At 49.7% G+C, this 14,087-nt stretch overlaps 1 protein-coding gene and 1 long non-coding RNA gene across 3 annotated transcripts; one reads left to right on the forward strand and one right to left on the reverse strand.

Moving 5' to 3' along the window:
• Positions 1-602: 602 nt before the first annotated feature.
• On the reverse strand, positions 603-7,518 carry CHCHD5 (coiled-coil-helix-coiled-coil-helix domain containing 5). Of its 2 annotated transcripts, none has more exons than XM_026480525.4 (4): positions 7,326-7,518; positions 5,878-6,018; positions 5,645-5,795; positions 603-3,010 (listed from the first exon to the last, which is right to left on the reverse strand). In XM_026480525.4, coding segments are annotated over exons 1-4 (318 nt in total). In that variant the 5' UTR covers positions 7,328-7,518; the 3' UTR covers positions 603-2,986. The 2 variants fall into 2 exon arrangements, with proteins under 2 accessions (XP_026336310.3, XP_044247561.3); XM_044391626.3 differs by having other exon boundaries at positions 5,878-6,035; positions 7,326-7,499.
• On the forward strand, positions 7,148-9,233 carry LOC130543148 (uncharacterized). The gene is made up of 2 exons (XR_008958251.1): positions 7,148-7,220; positions 8,858-9,233. It is a non-coding gene; the product is annotated as an uncharacterized LOC130543148 (long non-coding RNA).
• Positions 9,234-14,087: the final 4,854 nt, after the last annotated feature.

Below are 14,087 nucleotides of genomic sequence, written 5' to 3' on the forward strand. Positions count from 1 at the left end.
AAAGCCAACCCTATGCCAAGCTGTGAAGTCTCAACATATTTCTAAAGATTGAAACCATATAAAATGTGTTCCCAATCCAATTGCAATTAGGCAAGATAACGAGAAAAATCCCCATATGTTCAGAAATTTAAAAATACGGTTTTAAACTTCTAAATAATCTGGGATCAATGAAAAATGCAAAATAGAAAGGCTTGTTTGTGGGAAATTTGTGTACATTAGAAAAGAAAAAAGGCTAAAAATCAGTGAGCTAAACATTCATTTCAAAAAGATAGAAAACAAAATTAAATCCAAAAAAGGTAACTATAAAGAAGATAATTAAATTAAAAACAAATACATAAAGAACACCAGCAAAGCCAAAAGTGAATTCTGCGAAAAAGTTAATAAATTGGTAAACCATCAAGATGGAGTAAGAAAAAAAGGAAGAGGGCACAAATAACGCCAGAAGTGAGAAAGGGGCTTTCACTACAGATTCTGCAGTCTTAAAAAGATTATATGAGGATATTATAAACAGATTTATGGCAATTTGAAAATTCAGATTATGTGAAAAATTCCTAGATAAACACAATTCACCAAAATAGACACAGGAATAGAAACTATTAAGCTTTTTTTTTTTTTTAAGGTTTACTTATTTTTAAGATTTATTTATTTATTTATTCATGAGAGACAGAGAGGCAGAGGCAGAGGGAGAAGCAGGCTTCCCCAAGGAGCAGGGAGCCTGATGCAGGACTCAATCCTAGGACTCTGACATCATGACCTGAGCCACCCAGGCGCCCTAAGATTTATCTATTTTGAGAGGAGAGAGCACGTGTGAGGGGCAGAGGGAGAGAATCCCAAGCGGCCTCCGTGCTGAGCACAGACACGATGCCAGGCTCAATCCCACGACCCTGAGACCATGACCTGAGCCAAAACCAAGAGTCCAACGCTGAACAGACTGCACTATGCAGGCGCCCCCAAACTATTAAGTTTTTATGGTAGTTTAAACGTGGGCAAAATTCCTTTCAGCCAAATGCTATTGAGAGGTGGTCTCCCCACCCCTGTCATCTGGGTTGGCCCTGTGACTTGCATTGACCAATAGAATGTGATAAAAATGAAGACTTTGAGGTTTCCATTTTTGTTCTCTTGGACCCCTGAGGTACCACGAGTTAAGGAAGCTGATCTAGCCTACTGGAAGAGAGGCCACTTAGAAATTCTAAAATGTAGTCTTGACCTGTTTCGTTTGTTCTTATCACCTTATTTTTTTATTTGAGAGAGAAGGGGGAGGGGCAGAAGGAGAGGGAGAATCTCAAGCAGACTCCCCACTGAGCTTGGAGACCGGCACGGGGCTTGATCCCATGACCCTGAGGATCATGACATGAGCCAAAATCAGGAGTCGGGCGCTTAACTGATGAAGCCACCCAGGTGCCCCCGTTACCCTCCTTTAATTACATGGAGCAGAACCCCACTCAAGCTTACCCAAGTGAAGTGGGGTTGGCTGAAAACATACAAAGAAATCTGAGGACTCAATCCACAGCCCAAGGAAACTGAAGCTGGGGACAGAAAGCCATCAGGACCCAAGCAGCCCTTTCAGGAACCACAAGAACGATCACATTCCTTTCTCAACCTGGGTTTTCTCTGGTTTGTGCCACGTGGCTTCTGATGGCTCCAGCAACCCCGACTGCAGGATTCCACCTTAGCTCCCGAGCCAACTGGCAACTTCATCTTGAAGATCACATCTCCAGGAGACACTCTGGCTCATTTTTCCAAGCCAGAGCACAAGTCTTAGGTTTCCAATGGCCAGTCTAGTCAGCACTGGCCAGTCCCTTCTAATTTCTGGAAGTCTGGGGTCACCTCCAGGGGCAAGTGGCTTGTCTGAACAGTGAATCTGGGTGCAGCCGTTGGGCACACTCAGCTGGGCACTCTGGGATCACTCTCCCACATCCATGCCTGTCTGCCCTCTGCCCTTTAGAAACTTCCCCTGCTGGGGAGCTCGTGATCAACCAGCAGGGCCCACAGAACATGTACCGCTGAGAAGAAACCAAGAGAAGCTGCAGCAGCCACTGCTGGTCCCCGCCCAGGTCCACTCAGCACTCGTCTGGGCGCTGAACATTGCTTACTTGATTCTTCGATGCTCTCCGCTCAGGACTCATTTGATGGCAGGGCACGTGACCACACACGGGGCAGGCAGGAGTGCTACACAGTCAGTGCCCACGAAAACTGCGCCAGTGACAGACAGGCAGCTGGTGACCTAGACCCCAACCTCCTTGTCCCTTGGATCGAGCCCACTGCCCACCGTGGTAACCGGCTTGATAATGCGCCCTTTATTGGCTGCCTTTCTCTCTGTCTCACCTCTCCACTCCCATCCAAACGTTTCTGGACTCACTATCTGCACTCCAATTCTCAGGGCTGGATTCTGAAAGAACACAAACCAAAACAGAACAGAAGTCCAGGACAGCAGACTCTAAGCCACAGCCCTCGAGGCAGCGATTCTCAGTAATGAAGCCGGTATTTTCACCCCCGTTGCCTAGTGCCCGTGTCTATCACGCAACTGGCTCAAAACCCAGGAGGAAAAGAAGTGTGATATTATTGCCCCCTGACCTCAAGGAAACACTCAATAAAGACTCGGAGACTCGGGAAACACCGAGTGGAAGGGAGAAAGAGCCTTTCCCCATGTCTGGGCAGCAGGAGACAGGAAGCGGCTGTTGGCAGCGATAACGAGGGAAGAGGGGTCATCCTAACCCCAGCGAGCAGGCCCTTCCTCGGCACACTGCGTGAAGCTGGGGAACAGAGGAACAGGGTTTCCGCCCAGCCAGCTCTCCAGGGCCCCCTCAGCTTCTGAAGCAGAAGTCAAAGCCTGGTACACAGAGTCTTTATTTATTGTGAGTCCTGCTGTCCAGAGAAGCCAGACTCACGTGCAGGCCCCTCATGACTCCACCTGACCACTCTTCAGGGCTGGGGACATCAAGTGGCCAGTCACTCGTGTCCAGTTTTCCTGTGGTTCACAGAGTCCTCAGGAGGCAGGAAGTGGCTTTGCCTGTGGAAAAAACACAGGAACATCTACTAGCACCTATTTTGTGCCTGGCCTTGGGGCCACCGCTGGGGAGATTATGTGGACACAGCAGAGGCTACCCTTGCCAAGTCCAGAGTCTGGAGGGAGAGGGTATCAGGTGATGACCTTGGCCGTCTGCCATGTGAACACGTCTGACAGTGAACTGTCACTGGGCGCGGCGAAGGCACCACGTGCTATATTTACTGAGCACCTGCTGTGTGCCTGGCATTGTTACAGGGCAATGGATGAAGCAGGCACAAACCTCTCACCCTAGGAAGAGACAGACAACAAATAAACAAATGAAAAGATGTCAACTGGAAAATTTCTACAAAGAAAAGTAAATCAGGATAAAGAGCAAGGTGTGGAGGGGGAGGTAAAAGTAGCATCTCAGATCGTCAGCAACATGAACATAAGATGTCCTTGTATCATGTTCTGTGCAATGAGACTGTTGTGTGTCTGCCACTGTGCAGAGCAGAGCACAGAGGCGGCCCGAATCTCCCCTCCTGCAATCAGTGGGGGTACACTGCAGCTGGGATGCCATCACCTGGGAGGAGGAGGACGGCGAGGAGGGCCAGGTGTGGTGGTGATTACTCTGAGTGCACTCAGGAGCCACGACGAGGCCGTAAAGGGGAGAGATGTGACCTCATTTCCATTTTTACGAGGTCCTCTGGCTGCCAGGGGAGAGCAGATTTGGGTGCAGGATGGCCACAGGAAGACCAGGGAGAGGCTGGCTGCTTAACCAGGGTGGGAACAACGAGCCCTGAGATGGGAAGGTGAGGTCGTTACTGTTCAGATGCCCAAAAAACTTGAAAGAAAGAATATATGACTAACATAGAGCCAATATACAGATCAAGAAACTAATGTGAACAGTATGCAATCGTTACTAAATCATTTCTAAGAATTAAAAGTCCTTCCTGCTGGTGTCTGCTCCTAGGGCCTGAACCTTTCACTTATTACTACCTTATTAAAACAAAACAAGGACTATAGCGCCTGGTAGAAGGGTATCTCCCCCATCTTTAGCAAAGAACTCCTCTGAGACAGGCAATGGGAATGAAGCAGTTACAAGGCAGTAAAATATAAGCCATGATGAAGGGAGCTCAGAGACCATGGGGGCCTGGGGACGAGGATGGGCCAGCAGGGAGGCTTTCGGAGGGAATGATACCTAAGCCAGGATAGCAAGTAGCCAGGTGGCCTAGGGAGGCAGTCCAAGCAGAAGGAAACGGATAAAAGCCTGCCGGTGGGAGAGACATGCACTTGAGTAACTGCACGTTCACTGGGGCTGGAACACAGAGCTTGAGGTAGAAAGTGGGGAGCAGGGGGTGGAGTGGGGGATGGGGGGGCAGAGCCCACACCATGCAGGGTCCTATAGGCTGCTGGAATTTAGATTTGGCCTGATGGAAGTAAGGAGCCATGGAAAGCTTTTTTTGTTTTTGTTTATTGTTTTTTTTAAAGACCTTATTAATTTGACACAGAGAGACAGAGAGAGAGAGCGCACAAGCACGGGGAGTGGCAGAGGGAGAGGGAGAAGCAGACTCCCCTCCCCGCAGGGAGCCTGACTCGGGGCTCTATCCCAGGGCCCTGGGGTCATGACCTGAGCTGAAGGCAGACAATCAACCAAAAGGTTTTTAAGTGAAACAACATGGGGTGCCTGGGTGGCTCAGTTGATTAAGTGTCCGACTCTTGATTCTGGCTCAGGTCATGACCTCAGGGTTGTGAGATTGAGCCCCGAGTCAGTGTGGAGCCTGCTTAGGAGTCCCTTTCTCCCTCTCTCCACTCGTACTCTCTTTCTCTCTCAAAAAAATGAAATAAATAAAATAACTAAGTGAAGCAGAACACGGTCAGACTTCCCCTGGGATGGCTCTGGGACCATCACGGAGAATGGGTTGAAAGCGATACTACAGAGCAAGAGACTCAAAGGAGAGAGTGTTAAGAGGGAGGTGGTCGAGATGGGACTTTTGCCTTAGGGGGTGCAGTAAACATCTCAAGTAGCACTTCTCAACTTTGTTTTTATTATTGCCCCCCAAGGGGTCTTTTAAGACAGCTTTAAAAATTGCAGCCGTCCCTGAAATCTTAATACCATAGTTATACTGCGTATCTGTTTACGTATTGTACACATTAGAGACAGTGCGACTCGCTTGCCCCTCCTCACCCCCTCCCCCAGTACAGCTGAGGAGCAGTGAGGAAGGGGACAAGAGAGCAGGTAAGGAAGGAGGCGGATAGAAGGAGGCCTAGGGAAGAACACAGAGAACCCACCAAGGACCTGGGATTTTGTTCTCAATGTGAATGGGAAGCTATTGAAGAGCTCTAAGCAAATATGTAATGTGACTAGTTTTCAGTTCCTCGATGTTCTCTCTGGCCACTGTGTGGAGGGCAAGTAAGAGCGGATTCAGAGAGTCAGGGAAAAGGCTGGGGTGGGTATCCTGGAGGTGAACAGGTCGGGGAGGTATCTGGACTCAGCAGGGGGTATGGCAAGGGGCAAGAGGTGGTCACGTTCTGGATCCCGATACACGGTGCAGGTCTGTGTGGGGGTAGGGGGGCTGAGGCTAACTCCCAGGCCTTTATTCTGAGCAGCTACAGGGATGAAGGGGGTGAGGACTGATGAGCCCCCCCCCGCCTCACCTCCACAGTTGGCTGCACCTGCTCGGCACACTGCAGGAAGCGGCGCACATGCTCTGCACAGTTGCCCACGGCTGCCTCATTCTGTCGAAGACACTCCTCGAAGGCCTCAAAAGGCTCAGCACAGGCCTGGCGGATCTGACGGATGATTGGGCTGTGGAGGAAGGGCATTTCAGGCATTCAGACTTCCACTCCACCCCACCCCCCACCCCCGTACCATTCTTGCCCACACTCACTGGGAGGACGTGCATTGAGCAATACTCATCTTAAGGTGGTGACAGTCCCGCTGCCATGACTCAGGCTTGGCCGCCACACACTGGCCATATTGTTCCAGCTCCCGGCCACAGTAGCGAGCAGTGACCTCCAGGGCCGCCTGCCTGTGGGATATGGTGGGCTGAGGATAATTCCAGGCAACAGACAAGAAAGGGAGTTCTGATCTCAGTAGGAGGGTGGAGCGGGGAACAACACTAGGGATCTTGGGCAGATCCGGGAGTCTGAAGAATCCTGGGACACGGCCAGGGAGACGGAGGGGGAGGTAAGGCATGAGTCCCGGGGATTGTGGAACAGGCTGGGGGCTTCTGGGAAATTGGTGGAGATCTTTCCCCAAAAAAGTCTAATCATTCAAAGGCAAGCTTTGAGGTCCTGGGAGAAGTGTCTTGGAGTCCAGGCATCCCTCGATAGGGCCTTAGAAATAAGATCTTGAGGGGCGCCTGGGTGGCACAGCGGTTAAGCGTCTGCCTTCGGCTCAGGGCGTGATCCCGGCATTGTGGGATCGAGCCCCACATCAGGCTCCTCCGCTATGAGCCTGCTTCTTCCTCTCCCACTCCCCCTGCTTGTGTTCCCTCTCTCACTGGCTGTCTCTATCTCTGTTGAATAAATAAATAAAATCTTAAAAAAAAAAAAAAAGAAGTAAAATCTTGAGTTCTAAGGAAAAACCTGGGAGACCCAAAGGGGTTTGGAAATCCTAAAAAGAGGTTTAGAACGCCAAGTCGTAAGGTCTTGGGTCCTGGGGAAGGGTCTAGTGACCAGAGTCTTAAAGGTTAGGCCTGAGGACAGGGGTACTGGAGGTGAGACTTGAAGCCCTGGGGTGGGTTTGGGAGTCCCGGGGTGAGTCTCAGAGTTCTAGGGGTATGATGTGGATGAGGTTAGGGCTCTGGGGTAGATCTGGAGGTACCTACAAGTAAGCTCTTGGGAACAAGATCTGGAAATCTAGAGCGGGGCCAGTGGTCTAGGAACAAGTCTGTGGGCGCTACAGGTGAGGTCTGAGATACCGCGCAGATCCGAAGGTTCAAAAGGTATGGTTAGGTGATCTAGGGGGATGAACTTGGAGCTCTAAGAACGGGTCTAAGAATCATAGAGGTCCCGCGACAATTCTGGAGTCCTAGGGGTGCGAGGTGGTGGACCGTGCCTGGGGTCCTAGGGACAGGGAGTGCGTGGGTGTTAAGAGTGGACCTGACAAGTTCCCAGTTACCAAGAGGAAGAGGGGCGGGGTCTAAACGCGCAGGGGGCGGGGCCTAGACAAGCGGAAGGATGAGACTTGTAATGGACTGCACTGAATCCCAAGGGTCGGATCTCCGAGGTACAAAGAAGCCAATCCCTTCTCCCAGAGTGCTGGCCTAGGTCCAGGTCACGGGAAGAGAGGGGGTGCGGCGGCATATCCGGGGTAGGCGCTCCCGCTACTCACATATCGAGGCCGGTGCACGGTAGGGATCAGTCGGGGAGGACAGCCCCGCCCTTTCCGGTACAGGTTGTCATGGCGGCGCCCAGCTCGGCTGTCCTTGCCTCGTTTTTTCGGTCTCAGAGCCGAAAAGCTCCATTCCCTTTAGGCCCAACCTGTCATGGCGGCGCCCTGTCTCTCCTTCCGGCCCGCCTGTATTGACGGCGCCTGCGCAGCCATTGCTGACCCCCCCCCCCCCCCACGGCTCGGTTGCTCTACACCTTTCTACATCCGGCTTGCTGTGGCCGCGCCGGAAATAAGGGGAGGAGGAAGCCGCGCGCGCTCGTAGCCACCCGCCCGGAGCTGGTGGCGGGCGGCTGTTGTGGTCCCTCAGCGTGTCGCCGTTGGGGTGGCCCAGTTTGGGCGCCGTGGCTGCGGGCTGCAGGGTGCTGGGACTGGGAGCCTGACACCTAGCGCCGCGGTGTCACCTTCTGTCTTGCGCAGGCGTTCTCCGTCCTCTCGGGCTGCTGTTTGGTTCGCGCGCGGAGCCGCGGGAAGGGGGTCCCCGCGAGAGTGGGACCAGCCGGCCTGGACGTCCCATCGGCTCAGTCTGGGCTACCCAGACCAGGCCCGCTCCTTGGCATAAGCCCTGGGGCCAGGCTAGACTTGAGTGTTAATATTGGCTTCACGGGATTATGGGCATGTGTAATTCTAATTCCTCTTGGTGGGGTACCCTTTCCACCTCTTGATCTGTCCTCCAGTGTGAGGCCTGGGGGTACGTTTTCCCATCTGTGAGGTTGGGTGCGAGTATCCCATGCTCAGACAGAGACTAAGCATCAGCCCAGCCACCTAGTATGTGGATGTCTTCCCAGACTCCAGCCAAAACGAACATAAAATGCTCTTCACCATAGTGTTGAGGAACAAGAGCTATTTGTGAGCAAGTGACAGCCACTTGGAGTATCGGTGTGCTCATCTGTAAATGGGGATGATGATAGTGAGATCCTTTACATAGGGCATAGTTCATGTGAACAGGTTAGAGCAGAACCTGGACCCTCAGGAGTTCTGGATAGGTGAGAGCTGTGACAGAGGCTGTTACCGTGAGCTGCTCTGGTTGGCCCTGGACATACGATTGCCCCACTGACCATCCGAACCTGCCTCGGATGACAAGAGGTTTGGAGCCATGGGCACCGAAAGAAAGCTTTTCACCCTCCTATTCTTCCTTCTTGCAAAAACTTCCAAGTGTTTTGGTGGGAGAGCGGGGAAGGGAAAATCCACAATGACAGAGAACACTTTGGCTTCAAATGTGGACTGAATTCTTATATTTTTCTCTCCTGGGAAAGTGAAATCTTAACCTGTCCCTTGCCACTTCCTGAGTCTTATCTCAAAGTCCCTGTAATGTGCTTCCTCGAGGGAAGGGATTCAGACGTGTGGGCTCATTAGTAGGCACTATGAAGACCCCAAGGGGAGACATCCCCTCTGGGGAGTGTGACACCTGTGTCTCCAAGCTTCTAAGTTGTTTTTGGCCTGTAACTCAGGAGTGTGACTAATTTCCTCTCTAGGGATCAAATGCAAGGCAGACCTGTGGAGTGAAGCAGACCTGGGTTTGAATTGGAGATCTTGGACAGAATCTGCTCTCTGGGTTTCAGTTTCCTCCATAACAGCTGCTGAAGGATGCCGTTGTGAGCAGAGACTGAAATGACAGCTGCACAGCACACGGCGTGGAGCACTTTGTACTGCCCCTTTCTAGAATTTGTTATTACTGTATTTCTTTGCGTATTTTCTGCCTACTTCAAGACCCACGAGGGAAGGGGCCTTGTATCGGTCTCATGGTCGCTGCTGGATCCCCTCCATAGCATGGGGTCTGGCAGAGTAATAATGGAATGAATGAAGCCATCTGCTCACAGGATTGCGTGAGAATAAAATGAGATCCACTCATTGACTCGTATGATACTTATTAAGTGCGATATATGTGCCAGGAACTGTTTTAGCTGCTGGGGAAACAGCAGCAAGTAAAAGACCAAAATTCATACCGCTATAAAATGTATGCAGTGCATTTTGGTATACATAGGCGTTGTGAAATGATTACCACAGTAATACCCATCACTTCACATAGTTAACATTTTTTATGTACGATAAGGACATTTGAGATCTAATCTCTTGGTAAATTTCAAGTATTCAGTATGTTACTATTAACTAATACTATACATTAGGTCTTCAGAACTTTCTCATCTTAATAAGAGTTTATACCCTTTGACCAACATCTCCTCATTTCCCCCACACCCCAGGCTGGCCAACTACCATTCTTTTTCCTTGAGTTCAACTTTATATTCCACATATAAGTGAGAGCATGTGATATTTGTCTCTGTATTTCACTGAGCATGTAGTCCTGCAGGTAGGGCACGTCAGATTTGATGAAGGGCAGGGAGTGTGATGGGTGGGTACAGGGTGGTGGGTGGGAGGGTGCACTTGTAGAATGTGACCTGGAGGGAGTTGTCCAGTGCTTTGATCCCTGGCCAGACTGTGAGCCGCCAAGAATGGCAGCACAGAAACAACTTTGACCAGGTGATCTGTGAGCCGGCAGCAGCATGAGTCCTGACCCTTGATCCCCTGAAGGGGCCATGTGGCAGGAAGGGATGGTGCCTGGGTGTGTCAGCAATTTCCTGATGGTGTTAAGAGAAGAGCACTGTTCTGGGAGAGGGTCTCCAGGACTCCTGAGGACTCCTTCTCTCTCCTCCGGTGCCTTCAGTGCCACCTTCACCTGGGTTTTTCTTTTCTAGAAGCTCTCCCTCTTGATCTTAAGTTTATAGGATATGAGGGGTGGGAGGCAAATCCTGATGAGCCCAATATGCGTAAAATCTCCAAGCTGAGAACAGCAGCGAGCGCGCTTTTCCAGCCCCATTACATCTTTTCTCACTAGCCATGTGGCTAGTGACCTAGAGCTTCAGAACCACCCTCCTCTGGAAATGGTGGCACAGAAAATTGTTAGAGTAAACCACATAACCCAGACTCAGGGAGTTTCCCAGCTCTTGACTTCTTTTTTCTCCTTATTAAGCTCCTTAGTTTAAAAAAAAAAGACTGAGAAAAATGAACACTTTGCTTGAAGCTTACCTTCCACTTTCTCACTGAGTGTCTCCTGGAGCCTATGCCTCCCAGATCTATTCTTCCAGAGCCCCAAAGCCTTAGGATTCCTGAGAACTGCAATGAATCCCATCCCTGCCTCCCGCTTCTGGATTCCAGCCATTTGGTAGTCTAGGCTGGGGCCGGTGAGGATTGGAAAAGCCACTTGTTGCGTCCTGTCATGCTGTCCACACAGGCCTGTATTAAGGGTGCTGCCTTCCCTCTGGTGCTGGGGGAGGGGAGGGCTTGGGAAGAGGTGAAAGCCACGGCTCTGTCTTAGAGAAACTGAAAAACGCCAGCTTAACAACCTTCGTACGTGATGATGGGTGTGAGGCCGCAGAACAGAGGGTGTGGTGAGGTCTGCTCGGCTCTGTTCGGCCTCCTGAGGACTGGTCTTAAGCAAGACCTTGACCGCTCACCCCGGGCAATTCCTTTCCTCCTGCACTGGGCGGCTGCGTGGGGCCGGGGTTACAGTGGCCTGGCCACCTCCTCAGCACTGCCCGTGCCTTCCTCATCCGCCGCAAGTTCGTGGGGTTTGAGGTGTAGGAGATGCGGATTCAGAAGCTGCAGCTGATGAGTGGGTCCCAGTGCTGATCTCTTCGAGGTCCTCGGGAGCTGTGGGCCACAGGCTGAAAGGGACGTGCGCAGAAACTAGTCCCAGGTAGAGGACGCGCCCTCACTTCTCGCCTTTGCCTTCAAGAAGTGGTATTTGATGTTTCAGATAGAACACTGCACCACGTGGGAAGGAAAAGGGAGTGTGGGGAAGGGTTAATTAAGTGGTTTGTTTCCCTTACAGCCAATCTAGGCCTCCTCACCAATCTCAGTATTACCTTCTATCCATGTGGGGGCCTCAAACACTTAGAACCCATGCTGGTTAGTATGTGCTCTATAAGGAGCTGAGCCTCAGTGCGCTTGGCTTCCTGAGGTCGCTGTAAAAGCTGCCACAAACTGGGTAGCATAGAACAGACGTGCATTTTCACAGTTCAGGAAGCCAGAAGTCCAAACTCAAGGTGCTGGCAGTAGATTCCTGCTGGAGGCTCTGCCGGAGAATCTGGGCCATGCCTGTGTCCCAGCTTCTGGTGGTTACACATGGTCCTTGGCATTCCTTGGCCGGTAGACACATTACTCCCATCTCTGCCTCCACTCCCATCAGCTTCTCTGTGTGCTCTCCTCTTCCAGGGACACCAAGGCCAAAACCCCAGGAGTAGCCTTCGCCTACATCCCTTTGCCACAGGCTGCCCCCTGTATCATTGTCAGGAACGCCTGCAGTTGAAAAGGCTCACCAGGACTGGTGGTAAGAGGGGGAGGCAGTGTGGACAGCCTGCGGGAAGGGGGTCTGAAGCGTTCCTGCCTGTACCGGCTCTTCCATCAGTGCTCTTCCCCCATCCTGTACTGCTTCCCCCACACCGCAGGGCCGGGCTGGGGTGCCTGCCGGGTCCCACATGGACACTCAACCCACTGGCACTGTCCTCACTGTAGATCTGCCCAACAGGAACACTTCTTACCATCAAAAGAAGTACCACACATACTTGAAACATCTATTCGTGTAATACGAATAATAATTGCAGTACCTGTTACAACCACTTGGGTGTATGGAATGTCCATTAAATAAAACAGGTTAGTTTCAAGGACCACAGTGGGGCAATTCATTTTTGTTGTATCAACTTTTTTTTTTTTTTTTTAAGATTTTATTTATTTGACAGAGCGTGCGCACAAGCAGGGGGAGCAGCAGAGGGAGAGGGAGAAACAGGCTCTCTGCAGAGCAGAGAGGCTGATGAGGGGCTCACTCCCAGGACCCTGGGATCATGACCTGAGCTGAAGGCAGCTGCTTAACCGACTGAGCCACTTAGGCACCCTGTTGTATCAACATTCTTAACAGAGACAAGTGATTCATTCCATCTTGTGTACAGTTCTGTTCTTTCGTTAGGAAACTCACTTAGAGATAGAAAATACAGCCCTATGTTATTGCAGCTTTTAATCTATCCATGTACTATTCAGATAATTAACCTATCATTCAATTTTGTATTTACTTCTTTAAAATATTGTTAGGCAATATTCCATTCATAGATATGAGTAACATCCAGTTTTACATACAGCTCCATCCTTCCTTTGAAGACATTTGTTTTGTAACAACATTCCATTTGTATAAATATGTATCTTGTCTATACCTGTATCCCTTCACCGCATACACGGATTTGTTATACCAACACAACATTCAAATAGATACATAATATATCACCCAATCCTCTGGCAGGAAAAAAAAAAAGAACTTTATCTGAACCTCATACCTTACACACACACACACAAAATCTCGAGGGGCACCTGGGTGGTTCAGTCAGTTGGGCAGCCGACTCTTGATTTCGGCTCAGGTGGTGACTTCAGGGTTCTGCGATGGATCCCTGCGTCGGGCTCCCCGCTCAGCACGGAGTCTGCTTAAGACTGTCTGCCTCTCCCCGCCTGCACCTCCACTCGCACACTCTAATGGGTAACTCTTAAAAAAAAAAACAACAACTCAAAAGGGATATAGATTTAAATGTACAGCATAAAATTATAAACATTTAGAAGATAACATATGATAAAATCTTTGGGCTTGAAGAGTTCTTAAGACAGGACACCAAAACATCATCTACCAAAAACCAGGCCCAAATGATGATGTTTACTTTATCATTTACAGTTTACTGCTCCGTATCATGGAGGGCTAAGTAGCATTAAGAAGGAATAAATTACTGACACGTGCAAGAACTTGACTGGATCTCAGGGGAATCGCATTGAGTGGAAAAGGCCAATTTCAAAAGGTCACACGCTATATGATTTCATTTATATAATATTCTTGACATAACAAAATTAGAGGGGACTAAGAGAATAGATTAGTGGTTGCCAGGGGTTAAAGGTGGGGGATAGGGTTAGGGACAGCTATAAAGGGAAAACATGGCACAGAGCCTGATGGTGGGTAATAGTTGTGCGTCTCTCTAAATTTAAATTCGATTAATTTACATACAATGTATTAGTTTCAGAGGTAGAGGTCAGTGATTCATCAGTCTTACATAACACCCAGTGTTCATCACTTTTCCTCCTTAATGTCCATCACCCAGTTACCCCATCCCCCTCACCCTGCTCCCCTCCAGCAGCCCTCAGTTTGTTTCCCATGATTGAGCCACTTACGGTTTGTAGTCGTGTGTCTTGATTATGTTGGTTACATCAGTCTACACATGGTAAGATTGATGAGAACTATACACACATATAAAGGACTGCATGTAAAACTGGTGAACTAGGACTCTGTGAATTGTCCCAATGTCAATTGTGTGAATTTCAAAAAGCTAAGCAAATAAGTCAAGAGATAAAGACATGATTTCACTCGTATGTGGAATTTAAGAAATAAAAGAGATGAATGTAGTGAGGGGTGGGAGGAAGAGAGGCAAACTATAAAAGACTCTCAATTCTAGAGAACCAACTGAGGGCTGCTGGAGGGGAGGTGGGCAGGGGGATGGGGTAAATGGGTGATGGGAATTAAGGAGGGCACTTGCGATGAGAACTGGGTGTTATATGTAAGTGACACATCTCTAAATTCCACTCCTGAAACTAATATTATACTATATATTAACTGGAATTTAAATAAAAACTTGAAACAAATTTTATTTATTACCATTTTTAGTGCTCCTAAAAAAATTGGGA

Source organism: Ursus arctos, unplaced genomic scaffold, assembly GCF_023065955.2.
Source record: "Ursus arctos isolate Adak ecotype North America unplaced genomic scaffold, UrsArc2.0 scaffold_8, whole genome shotgun sequence".
In the NCBI taxonomy this organism is placed as follows: domain Eukaryota; kingdom Metazoa; phylum Chordata; class Mammalia; order Carnivora; family Ursidae; genus Ursus; species Ursus arctos.